The 12,565-nt window shown below is 43.0% G+C and overlaps 1 protein-coding gene across 1 annotated transcript in view; it reads left to right on the top strand.

The window, feature by feature from the left end:
• Positions 1-12,565, top strand: part of ACE2 (angiotensin converting enzyme 2) — a 24,596-nt gene that overhangs the window by 10,657 nt on the left and 1,374 nt on the right. Inside the window, exons 8-16 of the mRNA XM_010170936.1 lie at positions 231-400; positions 1,390-1,616; positions 2,406-2,550; positions 4,127-4,225; positions 4,898-5,020; positions 5,371-5,543; positions 6,470-6,528; positions 10,561-10,661; positions 11,643-11,759. Of these exons, the coding sequence (XP_010169238.1) occupies positions 231-400; positions 1,390-1,616; positions 2,406-2,550; positions 4,127-4,225; positions 4,898-5,020; positions 5,371-5,543; positions 6,470-6,528; positions 10,561-10,661; positions 11,643-11,759 (1,214 nt within the window). The remainder of the gene's footprint in view (positions 1-230; positions 401-1,389; positions 1,617-2,405; positions 2,551-4,126; positions 4,226-4,897; positions 5,021-5,370; positions 5,544-6,469; positions 6,529-10,560; positions 10,662-11,642; positions 11,760-12,565) is intronic.

The raw sequence follows: 12,565 nt of genomic DNA, 5'->3' as shown, positions 1-12,565 counted from the left end.
CTCTGAGTGCAGAAACCTATTTTGTTTGCAGGGAAAACATTTAATTCAAGCTCCCAGCAGAATCTGCAGAAGTGCCAAAGACAGACACTACCGTTTTACTTTCAGTAAGTCAGGTGCTGATCTGAAGTCGCTGGGAGATAAACATGAATTTGGCTGCCCCACATTAAGCTGTCTGTTGGGAACAGGCTCCATGCAGAACCAGTGGTTAATGGTGGTGTTGTCTCTTTCAGAAATGGGATGCAATTAAAATATTCAAATCTGCTGAAGCCTTCTTCACCTCCATCGGCCTTGATGGAATGACTGAGGGCTTCTGGAATAACTCTATGCTCACAGAGCCAAATGACAACAGAAAGGTTGTCTGCCATCCTACAGCATGGGATCTGGGGAAAAATGACTACAGGTATTGCAATTACTATGACCTCTTCACTAAAGGTGCACCATGCTGGTTTAAATTTTAGTTTTTCCTTGGTTTTTGGGGTTTTTTTTTTTTTTTAGATGTTAATACAGAAAAGGAGACAAGAGAGCAGGGAAAATAATAATAATGACTATAATATAAAGAAATAATGACTATATTCTAGGGCTTAAGGAGTAAGCACTAATGTGAGTACTTGTGGATACCAGTGGAATTTGTGGACATCTTGCATGTTCTGCAGCAATGGTACAGGTCCCTGGGTAGCAGGGGAAAACCTCCTGAGAGCCTACCAGCTATCTTTAGCAGATATATCAGAAGTGGTAGGTAGACTTCCAGAATTTCACAAAAATCCATTGATCTCTTCCATAGTTGGGAAAAGAGAAGGACAGCAAGTTCTCACACAATGAAGTCTCCTGGGGCAAATACTGTCCCCTCTTTCAGTCCTTGCAGTTACCCAGGAAAAGAGGTTAGTCCCCAGCAGAGCCTTAGTGAAAGCTGCCAGCCTCACACCTCAGCAGTCTGGGGAAGGTGAAAAGAAACAGTCTGTAAGAAATTACTTTATTAAATAGTAGCTACACGAGGATGAAGTAGCAGGAGTAACTGTCACATAGCTTTTTTTACACTACTATCTGCCTAAATTGGATGGTAGGTACTGAGTCCAACACACACAGTGAGTTTATCACCAAGTTTCGGAAAGTCTCACAAAACAGCAATTTTCTCTTACTCTCAGCACGATTTCAAGGTGGGTGAAAGTGTTTTGCTGAATTCCCCTTCAAGCCTCCCTCTTGAAGGAGGAACTGCTATGGATGTGGCATGTGCCCGTGCTAGGATGTGGCTGCCCAGGTTTTGTGAGGGGCGAGGGGTGTTCGCAAGCTCTAAAGGGCTGCTTTGCCCTGCAGTTGTGGCAGGCAGGGCTTGGGCAGCAGCTGGCTGGGTCACCGGCTCTCTAACCACAAACACTTTGCTCTGGTGCTCAGGATCAAGATGTGCACCAAAGTGACCATGGACCACTTCCTGACTGCACACCATGAGATGGGCCACATTGAGTACGACATGGCGTACGCTGGGCAGCCCTACCTGCTAAGAGGCGGTGCCAATGAGGGCTTCCACGAAGCAGTAGGTGAAATTATGTCACTTTCTGCAGCCACTCCTCAGCACTTGAAATCTCTTGACCTCCTAGAGCCAACTTTCCAAGAGGATGAAGGTAAATGAGTGCATAGATTATATATTTAAGTAAAAACACTTGCAGGCCTTACTTTGCAGCAGAAAATTGTGTCTGCAAGCTGAGTGAGCAACTGAGAGGCTTCTGAAAATCTTACCCCACCAACTTATCAGAAACACTTTTTTTTTTCTTTTTTTTCCCCAAATCACATCATGAAGTGAGGAACACTACTTTATAATGCTGCTACATAATTTGGAAACAATTAGTTAGCACTTCATTACCTTCAGTACTGAACAATTCATCCCAAAATCTTCATAGTTAATCTGGATGAGCCTCTAATAATCTTCAATTTCTGTTGCATGAATCTGTACATATCTCTACCAAGGTATGTATTTAGCATTTCAAATGAAACTGAAGCCTTGGGATTTACATCTCCCATTTAAGTAAATATTGAGTGGACAATGAGGCCCTCATTCTAATGTGGTTTGTCTGGCTTCTCTGAGTATTACCTTGTAAGGATGGAGATGTACCAAAATCCTCAGCTCAAAATTCCCCAGAGCCTGGGAAGGCTTTCACTGGAGGATAATGACATGTAAATGCCAAAGGGTTAGGTTATTTAAGTGGCTGAGGGAAAAGAAAGAGAGACAAAACTATATACAATACTTAAGTGGTTTTGTTTTTTCAGTAGTATTCTTGCTTCCACTTTTTCCGTAGCGAAAATCTGTAATTCAAGCCAGATGTAAGCATTAGCTGTAAAAGGAAGCAACTTTAGCTGTCTAATCAGATACTAATTGCTACAATAACCATTACCTTAACTACTTCTCTCTTCAGAAACTGAAATCAACTTTCTGCTCAAACAAGCGCTAACGATTGTTGGAACAATGCCTTTTACTTACATGCTGGAGAAGTGGAGGTGGATGGTGTTTAGGGGTGAGATTACAAAGCAGGAGTGGACGAAGCGGTGGTGGGAGATGAAGTAAGTTTGAGAAACAAGGAGGATTTTTTGCAAATGATTTTGCAAAATCATCCCGTCCTAGTTGTCCAACACACTGAAGTGCCTGTGCCCCTCATAGTTCAGGATCTGTCTCTCTACAAAACCCAGTAGAGTACCAGGTAGAAACACCCAATGTGGTGCAGACAAGATCTCACAAGCCATGTATCTACCCATTCATAGAATCATAGGGTTGGAAGGGACCTTAAAGATCATCTAGTTCAACCCCCCCTGCCATCAGCAGGGACACCTTCCACTAGACCAGGTTGCTCAAAGCCTCATCCAACCTGGCCTTGAACAATTCCAGGGAGGGGGCATCCACAGCTTCTCTGGGCAATCTGTTCCTGTTTCTGACCACCCTCACAGTGAAGAATTTATTCCTAATGTCTTATCTACACCTACCCTCTTCCCTTTTAAAGCCATTACCCCATGTTTTATCACTACCTGCCCTTGTAAAAAGTTCCTCTCCAGCCTTCTTGTAGGTCCCTTCAGGTACTGGAAGTCTACTAGAAGATCTCCCCAGCCTATCTGTGCACACCTCTCTGCTTTGTTTCCTCTTAATTCGAGTGGTTTTGGAGGCAAATTGCCTGAAAGACTTCAGACTGAGTTTTTCCTCTCTTATGTATTAAGATACCATCTTTCTTGGTCAAAAAAATACAGTTCCCTTGGCAAGTAAAATCCAGAGGTGCCTTTTCAGGTTATCTCCACCTGCCTATCTGTTTTCAGCTCCCTGGAGCTCAATATTAAAAATGGTTTGATTCAGAATGGAGTCTGTTGTTTCCTGGGGTGGTTAAAATGGGAGCAGAAAAATACAGAAAAACCAAACAAGCCCCACACTGAAAATGGAGTCTGCATTCTAACACAAAGAGTGAGTTTCCATCAGCAAATGAAATCTATAATAAAACTTGATATAAACAAGCCTCCTGATCCATTGTAAAAATCAGTCAGCTTTGATTTATTAAAAAAGTAGCAGAGATGTCAGAAAATGACAAATTGTTCAGGGGAGCTTATCACATCTGTTGTAGTGGCACTGTAAAGATTTCTGTTGTAACAAGACCCTGAAATACAACTTTACAGAAAATTTTTCCATGTAAGCTTATTACCATTTTCAGAAATTAGGGCACAGGTTTGTTTCCATAGTACTGCTCAGGAAACATGCACTCAGGAGTGGATTATAAAGGGAAACTTCATCCCCAGGCCAGTGGTAGAGCAGGCCATACACCTTTTGGGTCACCTAGTCTCTGCATGCCCTTACCCAGAGATGGGCCAGGGCATGAGGTGTATGTGAAGTGCATGTCTTGTAGATTATTTTACACCACTAAATACTCCCTGCACACCCTGCTATCATACAAATCCCTTCCTTGCACCATCAGTTTCAAAACTGCTTCTTCTCTGTTGTCTCCAGCTATGCAGCAGTACTCATTTGGGGTTACTGGGAGCTGTATATGCTTCTTGTGTTTGGAAGTGAGAGAGGTACTCGTATGCATCAGACAATATGGAGGAAGAGCAGGGTCAGACTATCTTTATTAATGGAAATCCTGTGTTTTTCCTTCATCCCCAGGAGAGAAATAGTTGGTGTTGTTGAACCTGTCCCTCATGATGAAACCTACTGTGACCCTGCGGCGCTCTTTCACGTGGCCAATGATTACTCATTCATAAGGTATCTCCATCCTTGGTCAGTATTTAATTCATGACTCAGATTTGCAGTATGGAACAAGCCCCAGCTACCTAAAATGTCTACCAGGAAGTCTCCGGACACAATCTCATTTTGTTTAAAATCTTGATGAAAGGTCACTGCTTTCAGTGGAAGGTTTTCTATGGGCATCAGGAGCTGATCTGTAGCAATCCCTGAGCAGCCAGGAGGCTACTGGGCTCCTTGTTGACCAGAGAAGCTTTGTGCTGCCATCAAACCAGTGGCAGCACATCAAGTACGAGGTGCTTGCCTCTTAGGGAGACAGCATTCCCCACACCACTGTCACTTGGGCCATGCACGTGCAACCCTGAAGCAACTAACTTCGGATGTCCTTCCGCATCCCAGTTTCCTCATGTTAGAGGGTTCAGCTGGAGCAGAGAGTTGGGCCATAAAAGCCTTACTTGCTCCTGGTTTATGTGCCAGAAAACAGATTTGGGGGCTTTTTGTCCTGCATTTGATCTTGGCGTTTTGTTAAATCTGTATTAGTGCAACTTATAAATGCCAGCTGGCCTCCCTCCCTGCAGTGCAGCCTCCCAGGCAGGAGCACTGGCTGAGACTTCCAAAGGCCAAGGGCTTGGGGGTTTCCTTGCCAGACAACACATAAAACCTGTACCTTCCTTCTCCTTGCCCTTCCTTTAGGTATTACACTCGGACCATCTACCAGTTCCAGTTTCAGGAGGCACTTTGTAAGGCAGCTAACCATGCTGGTCCTCTTCACACGTGTGACATTACCAACTCCACAGCAGCTGGTCAGAATTTGAGGTAACAAAGCAAATTTCTCACACCTAATAACAAAGCCTAATTAATCCTTGAAAGCTTCTGGAGTCAATGAGGTTGCACCAAGAATGAATTTAGCCTGAAAATTTAGCATATGTCTACTCAGTTTATTTTGACAAGTTGACTAAATTTATATCAGCTGAGGATCTAAACGTCAAATGTTTAATTACCTATTAATGCAAAAATATTTTTTTTTTTATTAGTAGGAATGATGGGAGGAGGGAAGGAGCTCAGAAACTAAAAAGAAAACTTTGATACTGATCGCAGATTGTTTTGCTAGGTGTCTAGATGGAACATGGCAATAACATGTATTACCTCTCCTTCCACAAACACAGGCAGTTACTTGAATTAGGCAGATCCAAGCCCTGGACTCAAGCACTGGAAAGCGTAACAGGAGAGAAATACATGAATGCAATGCCCTTGCTCCATTACTTCGAACCTCTACATAAGTGGCTGCAAAAAAACAATTCTGGCAGATATATTGGTTGGAAAACAGACTGGACTCCATGTACGTATGGCTTGTGGGTGAATTAAGGACACTTGTTGGTCCTCACAACCCTTGACCAGCAAAGTCCCTCTCTCTTGTAGCTGGTGAAGACTTTTCTCCCTGTAGAAGCAGGGTTATGGTCAATGTACACCAAGCAGTAAGTCTTACTCATAGGAAGGCAGACTGGCTTCCTCATGGCCAAAGCTGGAGAAGTTAGCACACACAAGGTTGGTCACAGCCTCACCTCGTTTTCAGAAAAGGAGTTTCTTTTCTTTTTCATAGTGGCAGTGCTAAGAATGTGGGATGACTGTGCAGAGGGAAGAAAGACCAGGGGCCTGGACTTGTGTGGCATTTGCCTGAGAGTGGCGTGTCTGTTCTGCAGGGCTGAGAGCCACGGGTCCTGGGAGCCAGGGACAAACCAGTACAGAAAAATTACTACTGTTTTGTTTACTGTAATGTGCTGGTCAAAGAAGGGAGCTCAAGGGGAGGAAAAGACAGTGGAAAGATGTATTTTTCAGCCTGTTGTGGTGACACTGAGTGTTGAACCACCCAGGTCATACACCTGTAATCACTTTCAGTACTGCAGAGGACCGTAACTCTTATAGTGTTCTAACAGTCTCTAATGGTGGGATTCACCTAGCCAGACACCACCATCTGCACCTGAGCTGTTCATTGTCCATGGAAAGAGGCATTTCCTTTAGGAGACATTTAGAGAAAACCACAGAGCTCTACTCTAGATGTTCTCTCTCTTTCTATGTACTAAAAAGCCAGATGTGGGTGACTGACAGCTCAGATACAGATGTTTTTCTGTAGAGGTGGCTGAAGGGAAACAAGATCAATCCCACCAAGCTGGCCAGGGAAAGCAGGGAAAGTCATCCCAGTGTTTCCCAGGGACTAATTTTCTGTTACTGCAGCTCTGACACAGCCCTTGTATCTTTTTAAACCAGATTCTACCAATGCCATCAAAGTGCGCATCAGCCTGAAATCAGCATTGGGGGACCAGGCGGTAAGTGTGTTTGTCTTGTGACATTCTTTGTATTGTTCAGGCAACAGAGATGTGCTAATGGCTCTCAGAAAGTAAGGCAGGGTGTAGCTGATTTTTGTGTCTGAAGACTGGCATCAGCTCAGGTGAAGGGTTATCACATAAAAGATGTCTCATCTGAGTTTGTGGTCAAAGCTCCCTCAATAATTAGTGGAGTGACCTTTCTAGGCAGTGATCCCACTCATTTTAAGAAAGACATCTCAGCAAGGTGAGTTATTTCTGTGGAGCTACTTATCATGTTTTACCTGCCACAGGACAGTCCTGGAGGGCTAGCACAGGAGCACCTGCATACCTGAAAACATTTTTTCACATACCTGAAAATATTTTTCACAGCTATGCTGATGTGTCTAAATAAAGCCCCTACTCACATGTTTCTTCTAATTTCCATCACTATGGCTATGCCTTCAGAAGTTGTTAGTAGAGTAACTACTTCATATTTAAATATGGGGCTAAAGCAGAGGGATTGAATCACACCCTTTGTTCTCAAATTCTCTTGGTTTCACACTGAAACATTGCTGTCAGCATTCCTTTGTAGATTTTTGTTTTGCCTGTTTGCTGTAATCTTTCCAGGCCCTGACATATTCGGCTGCCTCTCTGCCCCCCAACACTTATGCAGATGCAGAGACAGCTTTGTTATTAAGATTGTAGTGGGCAGCACAGCTGCTTCTGTTTCAGACGGGGAGAAGGGCTTTCATTCCCAAGAGCTTGCCTACATTCCCCAGTAACACCAGCTGGACCAATAAAATGTATTACAGCAACTGAAAAAAACTCATCAAAGCCAAAGACGGCTTTTAAGATTTTAAACAGAGCCTTGGCTTAGCCCATCTGTTTAACCCAGACACCTGGCTGCAAATTTGCTCCTTATTCTAGCTGTGCCTCTTTATGCTAATCACACAGAGGCAGCATAGAAAGTTTAAGTGCAGACACTTCATTCCTCTTAATAGCCATTTTCACCTTGCAGAACATTAGTGATTTTCCAGGAACGAGTATGTCATCAGGCAGGTCATTTAGACCTCCGCGTCCGAGCCTATTGGACTAGCAAGGACACAATACTGTGGGCTCATTTTTCAAATGAATTGATGCTCTCGCTTCTATCGCTCTCTCACATGCAAACCCCACTGGAGTTTTATTGCTTCCTAGACCACTGCATCGAGTTAGATACAATTCAAAACCGATATCAACAGCATGAAAAGATTCTATATTACAACACATTTATTAGTCATTATGGTTAATGTTTAGCTTAATACCATTTTTATGCCTGGCTTTTGCCATCATAGTCTTTTGTTGTGCAATTGAGCAGCTGTAAAACAATCTCATAGAGATTACTTAATTTGAATTATTGTATGGATGGTAGGTTCCTAAACTCTGAAGAGCAAGCCATGCATTTTCCTCTCAAAACCAGTCTACACCACCAACTTGCAAGAAACCTTTTCCATTCAGTAGTTTTCTGCTTCTCCACAAATTTAGTTTATGCTGAGCTCCTGGGGATGTGACTCTGAATGCTGGTGTGGCAGCAGCAGGTAATGGTACATGTGTGAACTAGTGTGGAGAAAAGGCAGGAAGAACCTTGGTCAGGAATCTCTGTAGCCCAGCTACACAGACCAATGTGTTTTAGCTGCTTTATGTGGCTCACAGGGCACAGAACCTGGGAACCCAGTGCAACTGTTTAAGATGTATTTTGAGCTGCTTTGTGCCATTAGGACAGCAGAAAGCATTCTGAGTATGCCAGCAAATATTTTTGTATTTCTGCTGTTCAGCACTGGATAGAGAAGAAAGGGAAATCCTCCCCTCTTCTGCAGAGGGAGAGCTTCCCTGGGGGGCAGCTGCAGCACACACAGGCAGTCCCACACCTCGCAGCTACCTACCCTGGCTGGTACCAGCAGGGCAGTTCCAATAGCCCAAAGTTCTGGCAAATTAAGCACCCAGACTCACGGATGGGCTTATGCCAGCTGTGCCAGAGTGTGTGCTGCTGCAATTATCCTGCTAATTGTTTTCAGGCTGAGGATGTTAAAGCTGCAGCCATAGCATTGCTGGATTACCAGTGTAGCAGCTGAGGCTGAAACACCCACAGCTTTGCTTGAGCTAGGGATTTACAAAATTGCCCTCCCAAGGGAAACTGCTACAAGACCCTCACCAAATCACTCAGGGGCTGTCTTACTTAAAATAAAAGGTTCCAAGAGTGTCAATCACACAACCACCGCTTTAAAATGGGACCCCTCTTCAAACATTAATTCAAAATTCCCCATTGGGTCAATGCCATATGTGTGATTACATTGTAAAAAGCTGGCACATAAGACAGTATCAGGAAATGGAGAGCTGTCAGCCTAGAGGCAATTTAATGTATTCTACAATGGGAAATCCTTTTTTGAATCAGAGGCCAGACTTATGCTCTCTGTCAAGTCATGTGTGGGATCTTGGAGAGAAGATGCTATAATAGAGCAGAGGCACTTGGCAAAGCCCATTTCACTCTGAAAGCAAAGCAGCTTCTGCCATGAACAGTGAGCACCAAGGCAGGTTTCTGAGATGCCCCGAGAAGGAAGGTATGTGGGTAGTTGTTACTCAAATACAGATCAGAAGCCAGCCAGGTACTTCCCATCCACATAGCCAGTAATTGTATTTATAAAGGCACTTGAAAGGCACAGTGGCAATTAAAATACATTAGGCACTTAAAAAAATAAAATATATGCCATGGAAATAAATGAATTATTAAATGAGTCTGCTCCAGCACAGGGCTTTGCTGGCTGCCCAACGAGCGGGAGAGAGCTGGGGGCATTTGCCAAGGCAAAGGTGACTCCCAGCTTCGACCCTTGCTGTCGGGCACAGCAGAGCTGGCAGTGCCCCTGCTCTCCGCACTGGGCTGGGGTCGGGCTGGGGGCTGCTCTGCTAGCAGGGGCTCTGGGTCACCCCCACCTCGCCCGGGGCCTGATCCTGCACAGACTGACCACAGTCGCTGCTCTTTCCTCCCAAGTATTTCTCTCTCATAGTATTAGATCAGTGTCAAGAGGAGGACAGGGTTGAAAAAGATAGCTGGGTTTTATAAAGCCTGTTACAACAGAGCTGCCTTCTGCCTCACCTTCCTGACTGATACTCGAGAAAGTCAGGAGCTGTGTAAAACTATCACTGACAACATTTATAGGTATTCCTGCTCAGGTACCATAAACACAATCAAATCTAGGCCTTTGGAGGATAAAAAATTGCCACATAGTTCAAGGGGGAATTTTCCCTTCATACACAGGTGGTGTTGCACAACTGACCAGTCTGCACTATCAGCTCCTGCAGTGGTTTTTGCCCCCTATATAGGTCTCAGTTCCTGCCCCAGAGAAGCTGGTTTTGACTTCCACTGCAAATAACTTTGGATTCATAAGGCAGGCCAGGAGGAGCCTGCACACAGGCAGTGCATTTTTTATATAATCTGTCTATTCTCCAGGGAAAACCAACGAATATATGCCTGCTGCAGAAATACAGATGCAGAGTTTTTTACTGAAACCAAACAAACCCTAAACAAAAATTCTAGCTCATCAAGCAAATAAATGAGCCACTTTCACACAACAACCCCACCCCAAAGTTTCTCTTCCTTAAAAGAATAGGTCTGCAAATAAAATTATGTGATTAAAACACGATCTAAATTATGAAATCTTTAGAATGCACAATGTTTAGTAGGAATAATGTTTCTCCTGCTGCCTTTGCTCCCTGTAAGGCAGGGAGATGGGCTGGGACCGCAGTGTCTTCAGGAGCCCCATGTTAAGGTACCAGAAATTGCAGAGGGACAGCATGATGCTATGTCTGGCAGCGGGGATGCCTGCTTAGTTATTCTCCTGCAGAGTGCCCAGATTAACAGAGCTAAGAGGTTTGAGTAGGTTCCTGAAGTGCTATCACAAATAAATACTACTGAATTTCATGCCAAGCATGACAATTGCTATTTCTTTTCAGAATGATTTCTTAATGCCAGATAACTTGGTATCTCTAATGAATTTCTCTTGTTGCTGTTTTTTGCAGTATGAATGGGATGACAGCGAACTCTTCTTGTTCAAGTCATCCATCGCCTATGCCATGAGAAAGTACTTTGCAGAGGTGAAGCAACAGGAAGTTAACTTCCAGTGAGTGGCTTGCTTATTTGTGCCAGCTATGTCTTATATTGCTTCGGGTTCACTAGCAGCATGAATTGGTGGAATTAATTGTGCCTTCTTTCAAATGTAAGGTGATAGCAAACAATGTCAAACATCAGCTGGTTTTAAAAGGCAAGATGCCAGCTTGGTTACATGCTGTCTTTTCTCTTCACCCAGGAGTCTGAAATTTAGGAGTAATGCGCTAAAGTTAGGTAACTTCAGTAGATGGAGAAGGCTTTGTCCCCTACAGCTTATCAGTTGTAGAAGTGAGCCTTGAGAATTTGTGCCTGACACCTGTATGGGAATATAAGGGAAGATACATTGATTAGAAATAAAAATTCTAACAGTGTATGTGTATGATACTGAATATCCAAGACGTTTTGGGCCAAGGAGAGATAAACTTGTTGATTATAAAGCACTAGAATTCTGTGCAGACTTACTAATCTTATCTAGGTTCACTTACAAACATAAAATCTATCATGTGAAATTGATTTTGGTGAGAAAAACAACCCTTTTTACTAGGTCTCTTAAAAAATTTTCAGACGCTATCTACTTAAACCATTTGATACCACTTTATAGAACATCAGTCATGTAACGTCTAGGATCTACTCCCTGCAGAATATAAGGAAGAAGGACTATTTTTTCTTCAATTGGTACTTCATAGATCACCTCATTCATGAGACCTGCCCCAATCATTCTCTATTCTTCAGCTGATTATGTGCTTTGGAAAATTATGTCAAGGATTGAATTAGGTATAGGGTAGACTCCTAGAGTTATGAATTAGCACATAGAAAAATAAATTTTGTCAGGAAAATTGATTTTATTTCCAAGTTGAGGTCACTAGGAAGCATTCACTCAGCATAAAGTAAATCCCTGGCGTTGCCAATCAAACACAACAGTTCACTTGCCTTAATTTAAAGCTAATGTCATCTCAACAATTAAAAACCCCTTTCTCTTCTGTTTCTCATCCAGAATTACAGACATTCATGTTGGGGAACAAACACAAAGGATTTCCTTCTACCTTACTGTCAGCATGCCAGGTAATATCAGTGATATTGTGCCTAAAACTGACGTGGAAAATGCCATCAGGTGAGATTTTACTCTCTGAGGAAAAAAACCCAACAACCAGGTGAAAGGGTGGAATTAAAAGCAGTGCTCAAGTCAGCTGAGGCAGAAAGGATGATAAGAAAGTCAGTTCTGCAGTTAGCATGGAAATAGTGGGATGAGATACACTGTTACAATAGAAAGAAAACAGTCCATCTATCTGATGTTATCTTGGACAACAGCCAATGTAAAATGCTTCAGGGGTCTTGTAAAACTGCCATAACACACCTAATTGCATCATACCTTGACAGAAAATATAATTGCTCAGACTTTAACAGGAACTATCTAATATTCTGAAATACAGAGCACAGTAATGGTGTATGCATGCACACATGTTTTCTTCCTCTCGATAGTGAAAATTCAGTGCAAGAATTATTGTTAGCAAGGACTCCAGAACAATGATGTATTAAAAAGGCAGCCAGATGTATTTGATTATACAGAAAAAACTGGGTCAGAGCAGGAGCTACTTCCCACTTATGGGTCAATGAAGAGCTCTTTTATAGCACAGTATGACACCACCGTATGTCATTGCTGTAAAAATGATATATAAAACTGCAACTCTGCAGATGGTCATGGGTAATGTACAGTAGGAAATGAAGAGGGCACAAATCTAAAAGAAGTAGCAACATGAGATGGGTTTGAAAAAGCAGTGAGGCAAGTTGGTGAACCAAGGGAGAAGAATATGGCTATGAAAGTCACTGTCTGGTTAGCACTGAATAGCAGAAGTTCAGGGAAAAACAAGGCATAGAAAATGCACCAGAGAAAGGGTTTTCAGGGCAGTGAAAAACACA

The sequence above is a fragment of the Antrostomus carolinensis genome, unplaced genomic scaffold (genome assembly GCF_000700745.2).
Source record: "Antrostomus carolinensis isolate BGI_N321 unplaced genomic scaffold, ASM70074v2 scaffold8716, whole genome shotgun sequence".
Lineage (NCBI taxonomy): Eukaryota > Metazoa > Chordata > Aves > Caprimulgiformes > Caprimulgidae > Antrostomus > Antrostomus carolinensis.
The sequence above is the reverse complement of the archived record's forward strand: the minus strand, read 5'-3'. Positions and strand labels throughout refer to the sequence as shown.